General features: G+C 54.7%; 2 protein-coding genes across 6 annotated transcripts in view; both read right to left on the reverse strand.

Moving 5' to 3' along the window:
• SFN (stratifin) lies at positions 1 to 1,392 on the reverse strand. Its single transcript, XM_019980482.2, has one exon. It carries the CDS (start codon positions 1,281 to 1,283, stop codon positions 537 to 539), a length of 747 nt encoding a protein of 248 aa, XP_019836041.1. The 5' UTR covers positions 1,284 to 1,392; the 3' UTR covers positions 1 to 536.
• Positions 1,393 to 5,866: 4,474 nt separating this feature from the next.
• Positions 5,867 to 18,332, reverse strand: part of ZDHHC18 (zinc finger DHHC-type palmitoyltransferase 18) — a 28,369-nt gene continuing 15,903 nt past the window's right edge. For 2 of the 5 annotated variants that reach the window (XM_070775856.1, XM_070775893.1), the window contains exons 3-9: positions 14,714 to 14,863; positions 13,013 to 13,150; positions 12,836 to 12,884; positions 12,237 to 12,339; positions 10,704 to 10,816; positions 9,734 to 9,833; positions 5,867 to 6,614 (exon numbers count right to left, since the gene is read on the reverse strand). In XM_070775856.1, coding sequence (XP_070631957.1) covers positions 6,516 to 6,614; positions 9,734 to 9,833; positions 10,704 to 10,816; positions 12,237 to 12,339; positions 12,836 to 12,884; positions 13,013 to 13,150; positions 14,714 to 14,863 — 752 coding nt within the window. In that variant the 3' untranslated portion in view covers positions 5,867 to 6,515. Of the gene's footprint in view, positions 6,615 to 7,184; positions 7,263 to 7,857; positions 9,834 to 10,703; positions 10,817 to 12,236; positions 12,340 to 12,835; positions 12,885 to 13,012; positions 13,151 to 14,713; positions 14,864 to 18,332 lie in introns of those variants that run through there. The other 3 variants (XM_070775864.1, XM_070775883.1, XM_070775874.1) reach the window with 3 other exon arrangements.

An 18,332-nucleotide genomic window follows, 5' to 3' on the forward strand; every position in this document is an offset into this window, starting at 1 on the left:
GAGTGTCACAGGGCAACTTTATTGAGAGGAAACATGGTCACACCCAGCAGACATGCTTTCCCTCTCATCCTGGGTCTTGGTTGCTGCACACACACACACACACACACGCACAGGCACACACACACACACACACTTTCATCACCAACCTCTGCCACACAGTTCGGTTTTCAGCTCCAAGGATGGGACACTCCTCAATTCCTAAGATCCATAGGTAGCAGGGGCGGGAGGGGGTTGGAGTGGGGAGGAAGTGGTCAGGTTCTGGGTGGGGGTGGGGTCTGGAGTGGAGGTCGCGGGTGGAGACAGAGAGCAGGGCTGGATGATGACCAGTGGCCAGGAGCGCCTGACAGCTGGCAGCGTGGAATCCTCTGGCTCCAGGGGGGGCCTCGGCTCTGCTGGTTCCTCTCTATGGAGCCTTTCTGAGCTGGGCCAGAGCATTTGGGGAGAAGGGTCGGGCCTCCCACCCCATACAAGTCCTCTCTGCCGGGAGTGCGGGACTGGAGCGGGCAGGGCAGGGCAGGGCGTGCAGCGGGTGCGGCTCAGCTCTGGGGCTCCTCGGGAGCCTCGCCCCCTTCTTCCCCGGCGTTGTCGGCCGTCCACAGCGTCAGGTTGTCTCGCAACAGCTGCATGATGAGGGTGCTGTCTTTGTAGGAGTCCTCGCTGAGGGTGTGCAGGTCGGCCATGGCCTCGTCGAAGGTGGTCTTGGCCAGAGAGATGGCTTCCTCGGGGCTGTTGGCGATCTCATAGTGGAAGACGGAAAAGTTCAGGGCCAGGCCCAGGCGGATGGGGTTGGTGGGCGGCATCTCCTTCTTGCTGATGTCCATGGCCTCCTGGTAGGCCGACCGGGCTGAGTCGATGATGCGCTTCTTGTCGTCGCCAGTGGCCACTTCGGCCAGGTAGCGGTAGTAGTCGCCCTTCATTTTCAGGTAGAAGACCCGACTTTCGGCGTCACCGGCCTCCTTGATGAGGTGGGTGTCCAGCAAGCCCAGCACTGTGTCACACACACCCCGGAGCTCCGTCTCCACCTTCTCCCGGTACTCTTGCACCTCCGGGCCCTTCTCTTCCGAGCTTTCTTCATTGCTCTTTTGCTCGATACTGGACAGGACCCTCCACGCCGCCCGCTGGCCACCCACCACGTTCTTGTAGGCCACTGAGAGCAGGTTGCGCTCTTCGCAGGATAGCTCTTCACCCTTTTCCACCGCGCTCTTCATGAAAGCTGCCATGTCTTCATAGCGTTCGGCCTGCTCGGCCAACTTGGCCTTCTGGATCAGACTGGCTCTCTCCATGGCTCTGGGGTCAGGCAGACAGGCAAGCGGCGGGCTAACTGACTGCCTCGGAACCAAGGCCGGGTTCTGTGCCTCTCCTGCTCTCTGCCCGCCTTTTGGCTAGAAGGCCAGGCCCAGAGAAGGGTGGGAGGGGCGGAGGGCGGGGCTAGGGCCCTGGACCTGCCTTCCTCTCCTCTTCGCCCCCACACCCTTTCCGGCTCTTCCTTAAAGGCAAAAGGGCTGGGATGGGGGGTAGGGAGGCGGGGGCCTGGGGTGAGTCATCCGGACTGTCAGGGGGAGAGATTTGGGCGTTGGCCTCACCTGCACCGACACCTTTCCAGGCCCCAGGCTGCCCCCTCTGGTTCAGGGCTTCTATTACATGCCTACCGTAGGTAGCTATCCCAGTTTCTCAAATCAGATCCTCCTTCACCGCGTTCTTTCAGGGGTTGAGGATGGCTTCAGCTACCTGGCCGCTATGGGCCTAGGCAGAGCCCATAAGCCAGGTGCAGGAGGCTGAGGTTCCCAGTCCTGCCAGGTATGTTTCCCCCATTGGTTCAGGAGAGATAACTCTTTGTTTAGGTAGGGCGGTAGCTTCCCAAGCGCCTTCATACCCATGATCTAACTTAATCTAACCTGCTATGTCTGTGTGAAATGGGCAGGTCTATGACACTACTCCCACTGTAGAGATGGGAACACCAAGGCTCAGAGAAAGATGAGAGTTACTCAGAGTCACACAGCTACTAAATTTGGCTTTGCTCCCATCAAGTCTTTTGACTTGTGAGCTCCAGACTATTTAAAAGTGACATGCAGGCTTCTTCCGGAGTCTACCTGAAATGGTTCTACCCCCCACCCCTCACTCCTCCTCAGGGTCCTGTCCCCTCTGAGCTGCCAGAATGCCCAAGTGGCAGCTTTCAGAGTGCCTCTTAATGAGGTGTTTAACGAGCGGCCTCTGACGCTCTGGCCCAGCCTTTGTAATTAGTCACCCAGTAGGTTTTTTGGATACCTTCCCCATCACAGCACAATTTTCCCTTTCAAGTTGGTGGCCTGTTGCCACTTGTCTGAGGACTTACCCTCTGGCTGTCCACACCAGGTCACCTGCCCCCTCTGTCTGCCATCATGTGTCAGGGGGTGCACAGAGGATGGGGACCCAGCTCACTGGCTGTTCCACTTTCCTGCCTAACTCAGCCCCGCCCTCTGTCAGAGGCAGGGATGCAGGCCACCCGGGTACCCTGCCCAGCTGGGTACCAGGAGGTGGGGGGCAGGCTAGCAACTGGGGAGAAAAGACAGGACCGAGGAGATGGAGGTGGCTGTGACGCATGTCATTTCGTTTTATGGGGCAGCAGTCTCAGCTGAGTGCTGCCTTCCCCTCCCCCTTCCAGCTGAGTGAGCCTGCCTCTCAGAAGTTTCCCTGCCCCTTCCCTCTGACCACGGCCCCACTTCTGATTCCTGGCAGAAGCCTCAGAGATGGAGACTTCTCTGTTGCCAATCTTTTGTCCCTGTTCTCTGACACCCTGTCTCCGTGTCAGTTGAAATTTTCACCCAAAGGTGTTGGCATTGCACCTAGGAGGGTGGGTTCCTGCTTGTCTGCTCTACCTCTAGCCAAAGCTCAGATGGGGCTCAGGGCGGGGCTCCTCTCTCTGGGAGCCAGCCAGTTTAATGCTTGAACCAGAACTATTTCACAAGCCTGTCCCTCCCCAGTTCCTCTTGGTGTCTGAACACCCACCCTCTCCTCCTGGAGGGAGGCTTAGGCCAGAACTCTGAGGCCCAGAGGTGAGATCTGCCTCTTTGAAGGAAAAGTAGGGACGTGTCTGAGCTGATGCATGTTTTCCAAGGAAGCAAGCAGAAGGGATTTTAGGCTTGCCATCCTGAAGGCTTTGCCTAAATCAGATCACTGACAGAGAAAACAATGAAACATACTGGAATACCAATTTACAGTGTATGTCTAGGTAATAGGATTCTAAGTGGGTTTTTCTTTTTCCTTTGACTTTCCTAGTATCTTCAGGTTGTCAATGGTGAATGTGTATAATTTTTCTATGACAGAACAGCCTACAATCTTGGAATCAAACTGTCTGGGTTCAGTTCTTACAAGCTACTGTGGCTTTGGGTAAGTGACTTGGCCTCTATGAGCCTCAGTTTTCCTGAATAAAAATGGGGCTTGTTGTGAGCATTAAATGAGTTGATGGAAAGCATAGCAGAGTGGATGGTAACTATTAATATCATGTGAAAAGAAAACCGAGCCTTATTATTATAAACATACACACTTAAAGCACTAATATGGAGCTGATTTCTATGCAATAAGGAAGGGCCCCAAACCAAGTCTCAACCAAAGGCCAGACCCTGCCCAACTGGAGAGACGATGAACGAATGGTCAGAGGCACTCACTCAGCACTACCTCCGCCCTCTCCAGCTCACACATTCCTCTGGCCTCCACAGGCCTTGGGCCCTTGAGGACCTTCCTTGGTACTAGTCATCCAGCCTGGGCTCTCCCAGGTCCTGGGGAAAGCTGGAGATTCCAGAACATTAGAAACCTGGAGGGCAGGGCCTGGGAGACCTAGGGATTTTGCAGATGTTTCTGTCTCAAGGCAGGAAGACTTCTCTTCCTGCCACTCTCGCCAAAGACCTGGTGGCGGCTCACACCACGAGCTCCAGGCCCTCAGTACAGTGCTGGGCAGGGAAAAGGGAGTCTCCTCACTCCTTCCCCTCCCCTGCTGAAGCTCAGGGGTGAATTTGGGAGCCAGGCTACCTAACACCTCCTGCCCGCTCTGGCCTGTCAGTCCTGACTCAGTTCCTGTCTCAGGCACCTCCCTTTGCCTCCAGGCCTCCCTTTCCCAAGTCCAGGAGCCCAGGCAGGCAGGAAGCAGCAGGCCCTGACAGGGCATGGGGTTCCACTGTCAGCTGCCTGAGTCAGCAGGGCAGGAGTGGGGTCTGCAGCACAAAGGGGCTTTCCTCATCCCGCCTGCTACCTCCCCACCCTCCCATAGAGCATCCTTCCTACCCGCAGGATCAAAGTCTCTCGTCCCACAGACAACCACTCCTTCTTAACTGGTAATAACAGGCTTTGAAGGGTTGTGGCATAGAGAAGGCACCAACCAGTTGCTATCTACCTCCATTGAGAACTAGGACAGGACTCTGATTGCAGCAGGAGGGACGCTGGTTAGACTTCAGAATGAACTTCCTTGGAAATTTTTTTCAGTCTTGGAATGAGCAAATTAATCAGGTAACTAGAGGAAACTAAAGTGAAAGAAAGTGAAAGTAAAGTTGCTCAGACATGTCTGACTCTTTGCGACCCCATGGACTGCAGCCCACCAGGCTCCTCCGTCCATGGGATTTTCCAGCCAAGAATACCGGAGTGGGTTGCCATTTTCTTCTCCAGGGGATCTTCCCGACCCAGGGATTGAACCTGGGTCTCCTGCATTGTAGGCAGACACTTTAGAGGAAACTAAGGGCTTCCCTCATAGCTCAGTCAGTAAAGAATCTGCTTGCAATGCAGGAGACCTGGGTTCAATTCCTGGGTCAGGAAGATCCCCTGGAGAAGGAAATGGCAACCCAGTCAAGTATTCTTGCCTGGAGAATCCCATGGACAGAGGAGCCTGACAGGCTACAGTACATTGGGTCTCAGGTCGGACACAACTTAGCGACTAGAGAGAGAGAGAGAGGGGAAACTATGGTGCCTTCTCCCATGGTTAGTTGTGAACGAGAGTTCAGTTATTCAGCTAAGAGCTCACTCTACTAGTTGGCTGTCTTTGGGAGAGATATTAGATCACTTTTAAATGACTCAGCTATCTGAGTCTTTTTTCCTCAAGGCACTGCTGTTTAGAGTACCCTACGTCTCCTTGGCCATTCCAGGACACACTGTGGAATTACTGGAAAGAGAATGGAATGAGGTCTGGGTGTGGAACTGCATCCCAGCTTCATTATAAGGCCTTGAGCAGGTCCATTCCTGTCTTTTGGCCTCAGTTTCCCCATCAGTTCAACACAGATCATCACTCAGCCCCTGCTAGCTCTGAATGACATTCTCTGATATTAAGATTTCTTCTCTAAGATCCCCTCCTTCCACAGCAGCCATCTTCATTTCTTAGGTGGTGCAGAAAAGTCAGAGATTGGGAGAGACATGGGGCAGGTGCAGATCGTGGATTGATCAGCTGCGAGACCCTGGGCAATTCCTAAAAAGGCTGTCATCACCTTCTTCATAGGTTTAGGTAAGAGAATGGGCCTGTACGTGTATTCTGATGTGGGGTGTCAGCTGGGCAAAGGCAAGATTCCATTATCACCCTGGGCTGGGCTCAGTTCAGGGTGTGACAGCCCCAGACTGGAGTTAAACCCGCTGCCCTGGCCTGGATTGGGACCTCTCCAAGTTCAGAGGTCAGCTAAGACTTGAAGGTCTCTGGAACTGAGACCAGGAGTTCTGGAGGGGCAGAGTGACGACAACCCTAGCCACTCTGCCTGTCCCCTCTGGCTTCATTGTGCCTCTTTTTAAAAATCTCTAGAATGGCTCTGACCAGCTGACTAGGCCGGCATTGAGGATAAGCCAGATGTTCTCCTGCAGATTCATCATAGGCCCCAGCCCTGGACCCCAAATAAAGGTGGTACTAGACACTCAAAGGTATGGCAAGAAGAGGGAGATCTTTATTTTGGTTAAAAAAAGGTACAGGACAGTAGACAAGCAGCCCCCCACCCCCATCCCGCCATGGGCTCAGCAGATTCCCTAGGCCCGCCTGGTTGCCTTCAGTTCCTCTAAAGAGCTCGGGGCTGTCAGCGCTAGCCCGCCCCTCGGTGCCTGAAGCAAAGAGGGACAGCGTCCTCCTTGCGTCCTACCTGCTGGGTGGGGGGTGGGGGGGGTGCCGTGGGAACAGTGTCAAACCAGCTATGCTCAGAACAGTCACCAAACTTGTTCAGCAGCGTCATCAACACCCCAGAAGGCTCCTGAAGAAACCTGCTCAGCTAGACTAGAGCTCTGCCTGATCCTGGGGGTGGGCAGGCTGTAAGGCAAGATTCCTAGAGTCTTAACTCTGGACGGATCTGGGGAAGGGGAAGGAAGGTGGAGGAGGGGAGGGCAAGTTTCAGCAGAGTCTGACATCATTGTGCTGACAGCTGCTTTCTGGCCTTCTACACTCTGGCCGTGCGCGTGGAGTAGGAGCAGGGGCAGAGAGGCCAACCCCTGCCTCCTCTTGGGGGGGGCCCTAGAGAGAATACGTGTGGGGCAGGCTTGGGGGCAGACCCTGTAGGCACAGACGGTGGCAGACGGGCCACAGGTTAGGCAGGTGGAGGTGCCGAGGGCCTGGCGCCCCCCAGGCCGCTCCTGGAGAGGCAGAGAGCAGTGGTCCTCAGGAGGTCCTTAAGCCCCCGCATACACTGGAGATCCAGGGCAGGACAGCAAAGGAGGAGAAGAGAGAGGGTTAGCGCGATGGGGAGGAGAGAGGAGGCCGGCAGGGAGAAGGGGTGGCCACAGCACCTGCGTCTTCCCCACAGAAGGGCCGAGGCTCGGGCAGCAGGCAACCAAGCAGGAGAGAAAACGGGCAGGTGAGAGAAAAAGCTCAGCAGGACAGAAAGCCAGGACACAAGTTAGTGACCGAGGGCCCCTGCGCACCAGGACCCGCCAGAGCAGGCTCCAGCGCCCCAGGGCAGGTGTGCCATCCTCTCCCGACCTCGCCCTTCACCTCCTGCTCCAGCTGGAGAGCTGCTCTGCGTGAAGCCACTTCCTCTGTCCAGGGTGGGGCGGCTCCTAGCCCTGCGCCCACGCCCCGGCCCTTCTGCTGATGGGGGGGCAGTCCTGAGGGCCCTACCACCGCCAGCACACACACTGCACCACACACCAGACAGATGAATGGGCCCCGTGGGGGCGGCGAGGCATGCGATGAAGATGGTATGGTGTGTGAGGGGAGCGGGCAGTGCTGCTGGCCGACGGGGGAGATACAGTCTTACCAGCTAACCCTCTGCAAAGAGGCCTGTTAGCTCCCCTCAGGCTGTGCAGGAGATGGCAAAATCCTGACAGGTGTCCTCCTGGGGGAGATACCAGAGAGGTGGGCCAGGGTTACGAGCTGTCTGGTGGGGCCCTGCTGCCCAGGCGGGGGTGGGGGCCAGGGAGGCTCTGGCTCTCAAACTGCAATCTACTTCTTTACAAACATTTTCTTAGCTAAGCAGTCACTGGAGGTCAGAGTGGAAAGACAGAAAAGAAAGAAGAACTTAGGGGTTGCAAGCCCCCAGGGCCAGAGAAAGTAGAGGGGATGGAGAGAGGACCAGATGGCCTTTTCTGCCCTGCCTGCGGGGGCCTAGCTATAGCCCTCTGTGCTCGGCCTCCAGCAAGCAGACTCCAGCCAGGAGAGAGCTTCAGCTGGAGCACTGGGCTGCCTGCCCTCTTTCTGTCTACCCAGGCATCACCGACTCGATGGACAAGAGTCTGAGCAGGCTCTGGGAGTTGGTGATGGACAGGGAAGCCTGGCGTGCTGCAGTCCCTGGGGTCGCAAAGAGTCAGACACGACTGAGCGACTAAACTGAACTGAAGAGGAAAGACCAAGTCTGGCTAAAAGAACAGAGGGCTGCCAGTTGGGGCCTCAGCAGAGAAAGAGCAAACAAAAACCAAACCAAAGCAAATCAATTCTTAAAAACAAAAATTTTATTACAAGCAGGAACAAAGAAAACTGGCTTAAATAAAAGGCAGGTCAGAGTCCCCTCCTCTAGCCAGCTTCCTCCCCACCCCTCACTCCCACTGCAGCAGGGCCCAGGGCCCTGAGGCTGGGGCGAAGTGGTTTCTCCCAGAGGGGACTCCTGGTGGCTGTGACTCCTCAGCTGCCTGTGACCCACCAGCCTCTGGAGCAAGGAAGAACAAGGTGCGGGGACTTCCTATGTCCTTTTCCAAGGGCTTTGATCCTCTTAGAGGGCCAAGGAAGGGGACAGAGGGACAATTTCCTATCTATTGTGACAAGAAACTGTCGCTCCCAGGAGAGGAGGGCCATCGTCTAAGTTTCTGGCCCAGATTTAGGCCAACCTTCACTCGTTTCAGCCCACCCTGGTCCTTCCTGGAGGGAGGCCCTCAGTTGGCCACGCTCTAGCCCCTGGGGCTGGGTCCCATACTCAGATCCCGGAGGAGGGGCTGTGGCGAGGCAGCCACTCCCCACAGCCATTACCCCATCCAGCTGACCAGGCCCCAGCCTGTCTGGGCAGGTCCCAGCTGGAAGCCTGACCTGGGGGCTGGGTGGCCGAGTCCAGGCCACTGTTTGAGGTCCTTGGAGGGGGGCAAGGAGGATGGGCTGGACTGCAGCAGGAGCCCAGGGGTCTCCTGTGACCAATGCACACACTCCCCGTCCCCACGGCTCAGGCTGCTCCTGCTGCTGCCACCACCGGCTGGCACCCAAGGGCGATGGCAGAGAGTGAGGCAACCCAGGGGGTGTGGGAGCCAGCCACATTCGTACAAGAGCACCCACACGTGCACACACACACACTCGCTCACTCACAGCCAGAAGGCCTCTTGTAATAAACTTATTAAAACCAAGGTGCCTTCTGATAACCCTTCACCTGGCACTACAAAGATAGCAATGTGGCTGACTTTTTCTTTTTTCTTCCATTAAAAAAAATGCTATGTAGAAAAGAGGTCTATAAAATTGTGCAAAATACCCAGCGTTAATAAACCCGTTTCAAGTATTGCCAGCATGAGTAAAACCTGCCCATCCCCAGACCTGGCCTGGGAGGGAGGTGGAGGGGGGTGCAGGTTGGGCCCTTGGAGAACCCTCCGTGGGCAGAGGGGGGCGAGGCTCCCCCTTCCTAGTGTGCCGCCCAGGAATCATGCAGGAGCTGAGGTCTCGGGTGTCTGGCTGGCTGATATGGCTTCCTCTGACGCAGGCTGCTCCTCCCACCCACCCCCAACTCTGCCCTCTCTACCTGGAGCCCCAGCTCTAGTCTACTGGCCGACTCCATACAAAAACAAAAACAGAACAAAGAACGACGGCTCTCCCAGAAGGAAGGAAGGGCCCAGACGCCCAAGCAGCCCCCAGAGGCATCCTCTCCGACAGCCTGCTGTCCGGAGCCGACTTCTCAGTCCGGCTTCACCCCCTCGGACCCCCGCTCAGCAGGGCCCAGCAGCTCCCCAACCCGGGAGGCGGCACACTCAGTCCGCAGCCTCACTCACTCAGGGCACGTCTGGGCAGAGGCTTGGCGTGGTCCGCTGGGCAGCCTCAGGGGCCCTGGCCTCTCTCTCCTGGCACTCCTGCCACTGACCAGCTGGGGGAACTTAGGGCCCCCGGCCGTGTGAGCCTGGTCTGGGGAGCAGAGGGTACAGCCATGGCACAGTGTGGGGAAAGCCACGCAGGGTGGGAAATAAATACGAAAAGACTCAAGCAGTCTTGGGCGGCTCTGCTTCCCTTCGGGTGGAATGGGGAGGAGGTCCTGGCAGGTGTGGAGGGTGGCAGGTGAGTGCGGAGGGGCAGACAGGCCAGCAGGTGGCAAGTACTGAGCCCAGTTCATGGGTGGCTTCCTACCATGCTGGCATCGGGCTTGGCTCCGCAGGCTGGCTCGTCGCTTCTGACGGGCGAGGGCAACACGGTGTCGGACTGCACAAATCCCCTCCGGTCAATCAGGCTTCCAAAAGACAAGAGGGGGACACATGAGGGCCCTACCTGACACCACAGCTCCAGGTCAGGGCCTGGACAGCTGGGTCCATCTCCCAGACGAGGCAAGACCCAGCCCTAGAAAGGCTGCTCCAGTTGGTGGCTCAAGACCCTTCCTTTCTGGAAGGGCCCTCTCTGTACTCTGGACACCTGGCTTTGGGCCACAGAATTTATCCACTATTAATTCAAACTGCCTGGCTTTCTGTCGGGCTCCCAAGCTGCAGGCGAGAAGAGCAAGGACGAAAGGGCATTGGGAGATCCTGCAGTTCGTACTGTCCTTTCCCCAGGGGCGGGATAGGTGACAGGCATATGGGATATTGGGCGGGAGGAGGTGGGGAAGGTGTGAGGAAATCTTACCCCACCCCCAACCTGCCCCCACGGCTTCCAATTGAATTCCCGATCTGGACATCTGGCGCCCCCTAGTGTCCGGACAGATGGGGCGTTTCCCCGCAGAGCTGAGCCACCAGGAGGGAGATGAGGCTCCACCCAGTCCAGCCATCAGCACCGGACAGCAGAGTGCCTCAAGGTAGACAGAGCATTCATTGTGCTGATCCCTGAGGAGTAAGATTACATGTGATATCTAATACTCTTTCTGATATTTTGTACTTAACTTTTTCTACAATGAGCACACAGGATTACAAATTACAACCCTACTGAATTCCTTTCTGGGACAAGTGCCACACAGCAGGGGATGACGGATGGAGGGCATCTTTGGTGTGGAGAGGTCAGTGATTCCAGAACCTCTTTGAGAGGAGACTCACAGAGCTACCCCACCCCACTCCACACGCACACACTGGCCAGGCCAGGCCCTGTGACCTCCCACACACACCCCCTGGCTTACCTGGGAGGTAGGGGGCCACAGAGCACAGCACAGCAGTTGGTGATAACACTTTTATGGCTGTAGGGGTTGACAGAGGCCTCGCCGCCCCTCTTGTTGGACCACGAGCCTTTGATCTGCAAGCAGGAAGGAGCTCTGAGTCAAGTACTCCCTTCATTTCCCCTTCTAGAGGCTGGGGAAGACCAGCACATTCTGAAACCAATTCTGGCTAGCCTATTGGAGGGAATGTGCCTTTACCCTTTAGTCGTTCCGTGAGAATGTGGGGGTCTGCTGGGTGTCGGGGAGGCACCCAGAAGAGGAGGCTCTGACCAAGACAGAAGTCAGAGCAGAGCCAGAGAGATGCCTCCAGAGGAAGCTTTCGGGGTGCATCATTCCTTCTCTTGCCAGCCACCCAGGAAGGAGGCTAGTGCAAGGGCCCAGGGCTCAGGCTGACCTAGCTGTGAACTCTGGTTCTCCCAGACTTGCTCGTGACCCCGGACAGAGCACTGTTTCTGAGTCTCAGTTCTCATTTGAAAACCAGGGAACTCTAGCAACGCTGTCGAAGCATGAGATGAAACCCTGCCCCTCTCTAGCTCCACGGAGCTGGCTGTCAAAGGCACTGAGGAGACCAGCAGTGAAGGAGACCGGCTTGACTGCACCGTGGAGTCTTCCAAATGTATCTGGCCATGACGCCCATTTCTGCTTAACCCCTAGTGATATCCTGCAGAAACAGCCCCCAGGAAATCACCTTGGGAGAAGCTGGCTGATGTCATTTCTGCTCTGTACCAATCACCCAGCATGTGATACCCTGTCATGCCTGTTAAGTTCCTTTCTCCAAATGACAGGCTGAGGTCAAGGAACGTATTTTCCGTTGGTCCATGGGCCTCTGAGCAATATTAGATGCCAGCCCTGGGACAGATGCTCTCATTTATTGTTGCTTGGAAGGATGGGAGGGGAGGGGTCAGGTCTGGCCCAGGGCTCAGCACATAGTGGGTGCTCCAACAGACAAGGTTTGTTGGTAGAGATCTACAAGGCAGCAGGGGGAGTGGGGAGGCTAATGGAGCTTCAGGCTTCTCTCTTGACCGCCCCCCTCACTAAGGATGCCTCAGAGAGCCCCAGGACTCCCTGAGAACAGTGGAATCGCTGTTGTCTACGAGGACAGCGTGATGGGCCTGAGCTTCCGAGTGCAACCCTGGCTCTGTCCCTTTCCAGCTGGTGACCTGGGGCAAGTCACTCAGCTCGGAGGCAAAAGGACCCAAAGAGAGGATGGAAACTGCAAGAACTCTGGAAATGGTAATGAGCCGGCCAAGTGTATAGCAATGGGGTCAGTGCTGCTCTGGTGGGGTTAGGGAGAAAGCAACCTCGGGGCCTGCCCAGGGTCTCCCAGAGCCCAGCCCTGAGCCCTGGAGGGAGATGCTGGGCTACCTCGCCTCTCTGCCTGCATTTTCCCAGAAGTTTGGGGGTCAGGGCTGCACTGTGGCTGCCCAGGCTCCTTCAGCCCTGCCCCCATCCCAGGATCTGGCCCAGGGATGAGCTGCTGCTCGAGCCTTTACTCACATCTTCATTAGTTGTCAGGTTGGAGGCGACGAGGTAAGTGTGAAACCCTGAGAGGCCCAGGATGGACCAGATGGAGAAGAAGCAGATCACCAACTCCAGCACGGTGAGCGGCGCAGTCAAGGACCCACACGGGACCGGGGCTGGGAGCCTCCCTCACCAGCCTCTCTCACCCATCCCTCTGTGCAGCTACTCCCCCGGAAGGGAGGTAAGTTTGTAACCGTCTATAATCTCAGCAGATCCTCTCCTGGGCCACAAGGAGGGTCCAAGAGCCCCCACAGGGCAGGACAAGCCCAGGGTCATGGACGGAAGAGGGAACTGAGGGTTTCAAATACCAGAGCCACGGACAGGGCACAGTCCAGAGAGCTGGGTATCTCAGGGGGCTGTGCTCCTGGGAGTTCCTGGCAATTCTGGCCCCACAACAGCCCATTCAGAATGGGCTCTAGCTTGGGGGTGAACAGGAGCAGCTGGCACGCTGGATTCCAGAGGACAAACATCAGCTCTATCCCATTGCCCTCTGTTTACAGGATGTGGTGTGGGGACCCGCCTCAGGGAAGGGGCCTCAGGTCCCACCAGGGCTCCCCCTTGCCGACAAAGGATATCTCGCTGGTGTCTCCTTCAGAGTGGAGAGGAAGTTGCTTCCCTGAGAGCCTGGGGAGGAAGAGACAGGAGAGGGCATGGCTCAAGGGACAGCGACCACGGTCCCTTGAGCTGGCTGAGCTTGCCCCTGGCCCTCCCACTTAGCCCTGACCCACCCCCCTCCGTCACCCCTAACTCACGCAGCGTCAGGTGGGTGACCACACAGGCGAAGATGAAGGCCGTCAGGAATGAGAGGGAGAGAATGAATGCATAGAAGAAGCGGTAGTTCCGTTTCCCCACACAGTTGCCCACCCAGGGGCAGTGATGGTCAAACCGTTCTGGAAGGGCCAGGGAGGCAGGTCAGCGCCGGGGGTTTAAGGCCTCCCGCCACAGCTGGGTGACCCCACCCCCTCACCCTGTCCACATGCAACTCTCAGTTCCTCGACACTCCTGGCCTCTGGCCCTTCACCTGCCGGTTCCTCTGTGTCTTGGCTGCAAGGCCACATCCTTGAGAAAGTTCTCCTTCAACCTCAGAGGAGAGTGAGGCCCCTGTTATTTGCCCCACTTCCCTGGCACTTGTCCTTTGCAGCACTTTGCCTACATGGGTTTATATGTTTATTTACAATTAGCAGGTTGGCTTGTAACCCCTTCCCAAGTGCCGTAGTGGTAAAGAATCGCCTGCCAATGCAAGAGATGCAGGTTCGATCTCTGGGTCAGGAAGATCCCCCACAGTATTCTTGCCTGGAAAATTCCATGGACAGAGGAGCCTGGTGGGCTACAGTGTGTGGGGTCGCAAGGAGTCGGACGCGACCAAACACAATAAGCACAACTGTAACCCCTGCTCCACTGTGAGCTCCATGAGAGGGCCTGGGCCGAACCCCAGGGCCTGGCAGAGTCTGGCATGAAGAAGACCCACAGAAAGGACTTGCTGCCTACGATCCTGGCCCCTTGGCAACAACCAATGACCCCTGCTCCCTAGCTCTAGAACAGAGGACCGGGGAGGGGCGGGCCCGCTATAACTTGTGGAGAAGCGGCACTGGAGGCCTAGTCAGAGGGCTGAGCTCACACCAGCACTGTGTCCCAGGGGTGGGGTCACGCCCAGGCAGGTGAAAAGTCCCCTGTGGGAATGTAGGTCACAAGCCTGACGCAGGCCTACACCGGGCCAGCGCCCTTCACAGAGGGTGGGTGGGGCAGATTCTCAGGGAGGAACGACACCCACTGAGTCACCCATTTCTCGGCCTGCTGTCCGGGTGCTCCCCCGGCTCCCCTGCTCAGGGAGTGCTGAGCTAGCGTCATGAGCTCACCGCCCTGGGGACTGTGCACAGTCACCATGGCTCAGCTCACCTGGGTCCTCTCGCAGAGCCTCTCCCTTACAACACCCTCCCAGAGGCACACCTGGGTCCCTGTCTGAGCTGCTGGGCCTCCAGAGAGTGGCGAGAGGGGACGAGACAGTCTCTGGCTCCCCAACAACCACGGCAGTCGTGGGTCAGGAGCTTAGCTTCCAATCCCAGCTCCACCCTCTCTACCTCACTGGCATGAACTCCTCGGTTCCCAGATTCTTGTCAGTCCAAAACCCAGGACTTTCAGCAGAGCTGGCCCTGGGCCACATGTCTAGAATGTCATGCTCCAGACTCTGGATCCTGGACCTGCTGAGGACCAAACCAAGGCGTCTCTATGTCCATTTCAGAGCTGGGGGAGGAATCCACCCACCCTGGGCTGAAGCTGCGATACCACTGGTCACATTCAGGGCCCCTCCCTGCAGCCCCTCCTCAGTCAGAGCAAATCTGAGGGAACCAGACTTCCTGCCCAGACGCCCCCGCCCCCCCACAAGCGACTCCCGGTCTCCAGGGCTCCATCCCTCTCAGGACTGCCCGCGCCCCCCTCTGCTGCCTCCCACTTACCCACACAGTTGTCGCAGACGCTGCAGTGTGAGGTGCGGGGCGGCCGAAACATCTTACAAGTGAAGCAGTACTTCAGCTTCACCACCTGCCCGTTGATCATCACCTCCCGGGTCCGAGGGGGTGGCCGGTACGTGGAACTGCCTGTGTTGTCTGAGAAGGGGAGGAGAGACAGATGGGGGATGGCTAAGCCCCGTCCGGGGAGGGGGGAGCCAGTACTGCCTGGCCAGGACGAGAGAAGCTTCAGGGAAGCTGCTTTGGGGGGACAAACATTAGGGCAAGATGGCTGCCGAGGGCATCGAGAGCTGTGACCACCCACCAAGACTTGCTGTCAAGCGCTGTGGAGAAGCTTCACACCCCTGCTCACGTGCCACTTCAGGAAGGGCTTTCAGGGAGGGAGACCTGGGAAGGCTTAGTGAGCTTCATCTGCATCTAAACATCCCAGCGAGCTTTATTTGCATCCTTATCGTCTGACCCACCAGGGACTGTAAAGAATCCACCTGCAATGCAGGAGACCTGGGTTCGATCCCTGGGTCAGGAAGATGCCCTGGAGAAAGGAATGGCAACCCGCTCCAGTACTCTTGCCTGGAGAATCCCATGGACAGAGGAGCCGGCAGGCTACAGTCCACAGGGTTGCAAAGAGTCAGACACGACTGAGTGACTAACACTTTCACTTTCTTTCAAACAAGCCTAGATCTGAGTTCTGGTTTCCAGGAGGGACAGAGGACACAGTGAGAGCACGCTATGAGGAAGCAGTCAGACGCAGGGTGTGTGGCGCCTGCAAGCACTGCCCTGCTCCCTGACGAATGCCAGTGTCACACTGCATTTCAACTCTGCTCCAGTTAAGAAAGAATTTTTTAAGAGTCAGTGTCGCTTACAAAAGGAGAAGGGAGATGCTTCTAAATTTAAAGATTTAAGAGATAGAAACCAGTGCAATGCTTGATCCTAGAACGGATCCTGTTTTCAAAAACAAAACAAAACAGGGGGCTTCCCTTGGTGGCTCAGTGGTAAAGAATCTGCCTGCCAGTGCAGGAGACGCAAGCTCGATCCCCGATCCAGGGAGATCACACATGCCTCGGAGCAACGAAGCCCATGAGCCACAACTACTGAGCCTGTGCTCCAGAGCCTGGGAGCCGTAACCACTGAAGCCCGTGGGCCCGAGAGCCTGTGCTCAGCAACGAGGGAAACCATTGCAATGAGACGCACCCCAACTAGAGAGCAGCCCCTGCTCTCTGAAACTGGAGAAAAGCCCGCGGAGCAATCAAGACCCAGCATGGCCAAAACATAAATAAATAAAATTATTAAAAAACAAGACAAAACACAGCAACAGAAGAAAGTTGGGGAGCAAGGGGGAACAAGTGACTATAGATTAAAAATCTGGGAACCATGAATTCTCCTAGACGGGATAATGGAATTGTCATTATGGAGCAGGGTATCCTTAAACCTTGGAGATACATGTTGAAGTATTTACGGGGTAAGTGTATATTTTACTATGTGTATAATTTACTATGAAATGGTTTAACGTGACATATATGTTTGTGTGACACATATGACACACTAGTAACAACGATTTAATCTGGATGGTGAATTTATACAAATTTGTTATACTAATTCTTCCCACTTTTCTGAACATTTGAAATTTTTCATAATAAAAATTTTAAGAGAAAAAGAAATGCAGAGATACATGATATTCATGGATTGGCAGATTCAGTATTAGAAAACAATTTATTCTCTCCAAATTAATTTTTAGATTCAATATAATCCCAGTTGGGGTTTGTGGGTGTGTGTGTGCGGAAATCAACAAACTCATTCTAAAATTCATATAGAAATCAAAGGGCCAGGAATAGCCAAGGCACTCTTGAAGAACAAAGCCAGGTCTTATACAGCAAGACATTAACACTTATGATAAAGCCTTAGTACTTAAGACAGCTGGGTTTGGGTAAAAGGGGAGAAATGCTGACCAGTGGAACAGAACAGACTCCAGAAACAGGCCTAACATGTATATGATCATGTGATTCAGGACAAAGGCAACATCACAGGGCCAAGGAGGAAAATGGTCTCTTCCTGATAAAACAATGCTGGATCCACTGGATACACAAATGGGGGGGGGAAATGTGACTGTCAGAAGGGCTTCCCAGGAGGTGCAGTATTAAAGAATCTGCCTGCAATGTGGGAGACGCAGGTTTGATCTCTGGATCAGGAAGATCCCCTGAAGAAGGGAATGGCTACCCACTCCGGTATTCTTGTCTGGAAGATTCCACAGGCAGAGGAGCCTAGCAGGCTACAGTCAACGGGGTCACAAAGAGTTGGACGCGACTGAGCACACATATTACTGTAAGCCTGCCTCCCACTTAATACAAACTCAATTCCAGATGGACTACGGTGCTCAATACAAAACGTTTTGGATTAAAAAAAAGAAAAACAGAACAGCTTCATGACTCTGGAATAGACAAAGATTTCTTAAATAAGACACGAAGGAACTGATCATAAAAAAACAATTTGATAAACAGCATTTTATCACAATTAAGAACTCCTGTCCATCTAAAGAGATTATTGAGAATGAAAATACGACCTTCAGAGTAGTAGAAGATATGTGCAGTATGTTTATCTGACAAAGGGCAAAGGATGTGTATCCAGAGTCTATAAAGAAGTCCTATGAGTCAGTAAGAAAAAAATCAGACAGCTCAATCTGAACGCGGACAAAAGATTCAAACAGGCATTTCATAAAAGAAGCTGTTCAAATGGCTAATAGACACATGAAAAAGTGCTCATACTCATTAGTCATCAGAGAAATGCAAATTAAAACCACAATATGCTACCAGTACATATGCACCAGAATGGTGAACATGAAAAAAAATATATATATATGTATATCTCAAGTGTTGGCAAAAATGTACAGCAACTCAAAATCTCATCTGACCACTTTAGACAACAGTTCTGCACTAACTACCAAAGCTCAGCATGTGCAGCCCAGCAGTCCCACTCAGAGGTGTTTTCCCAGCAGAAATGCACATGAGTTGACGTGCACCAAAGCCAAGTGCAAGACTGTTCTTAGCAACAATTCTCAAAATAGCCAAAATCTGGAACGACCCGAACTCCCATCAGTAGTAGAATGGAGAAAAAAACTGTAGTATATTCACACAACAGCATTCTATACAGCAGTGAGAACGAATGATCCTTAATTATACACAACAATATGAATGAATCTCACAAATGCGTAAGTGCACAAAATGCTCACAAACAGGTAACCGTAATCTATGGTGTTAACAGCCAGGACCATGGATATCCTTGCGGGGCGGGGGCGGGGGGCGACAGAGACTGGAAAGGGGAACAAGGCGGGCTCCACCACTGCTTCTTGGTCTGGGTGTGCTAATTACATGTGTGTGTTCCCACTGTGAACCCTCAACAAACAGAGCACTTATGAGTTGTACACTTTTGGCAAGCCCGTTATACTTCAGTAAAAGCCTAGGAAAAAGGAAAAAGAAAACAGAAAGTAACTTGTCCAAAGTCACATGTTGGGTCTGCTGGCAGAACAGGGTGCTGAACCTAGATCAAAACCCATAGAGCTACCTAGGGAGCCTCTTGGTGCCCCAGGCCAAGAGGACCAGTGCTCCCCAGAGCA

Source organism: Bos indicus, chromosome 2 (assembly GCF_029378745.1).
Source record: "Bos indicus isolate NIAB-ARS_2022 breed Sahiwal x Tharparkar chromosome 2, NIAB-ARS_B.indTharparkar_mat_pri_1.0, whole genome shotgun sequence".
NCBI classification, from domain to species: domain Eukaryota; kingdom Metazoa; phylum Chordata; class Mammalia; order Artiodactyla; family Bovidae; genus Bos; species Bos indicus.

What these genes read in the sequence shown, in the direction of transcription:
- SFN (XM_019980482.2), bottom strand. Translation starts at nt 1,283, where the DNA reads ATGGAGAGAGCCAGTCTGATCCAGAAGGCCAAGTTGGCCGAGCAGGCC.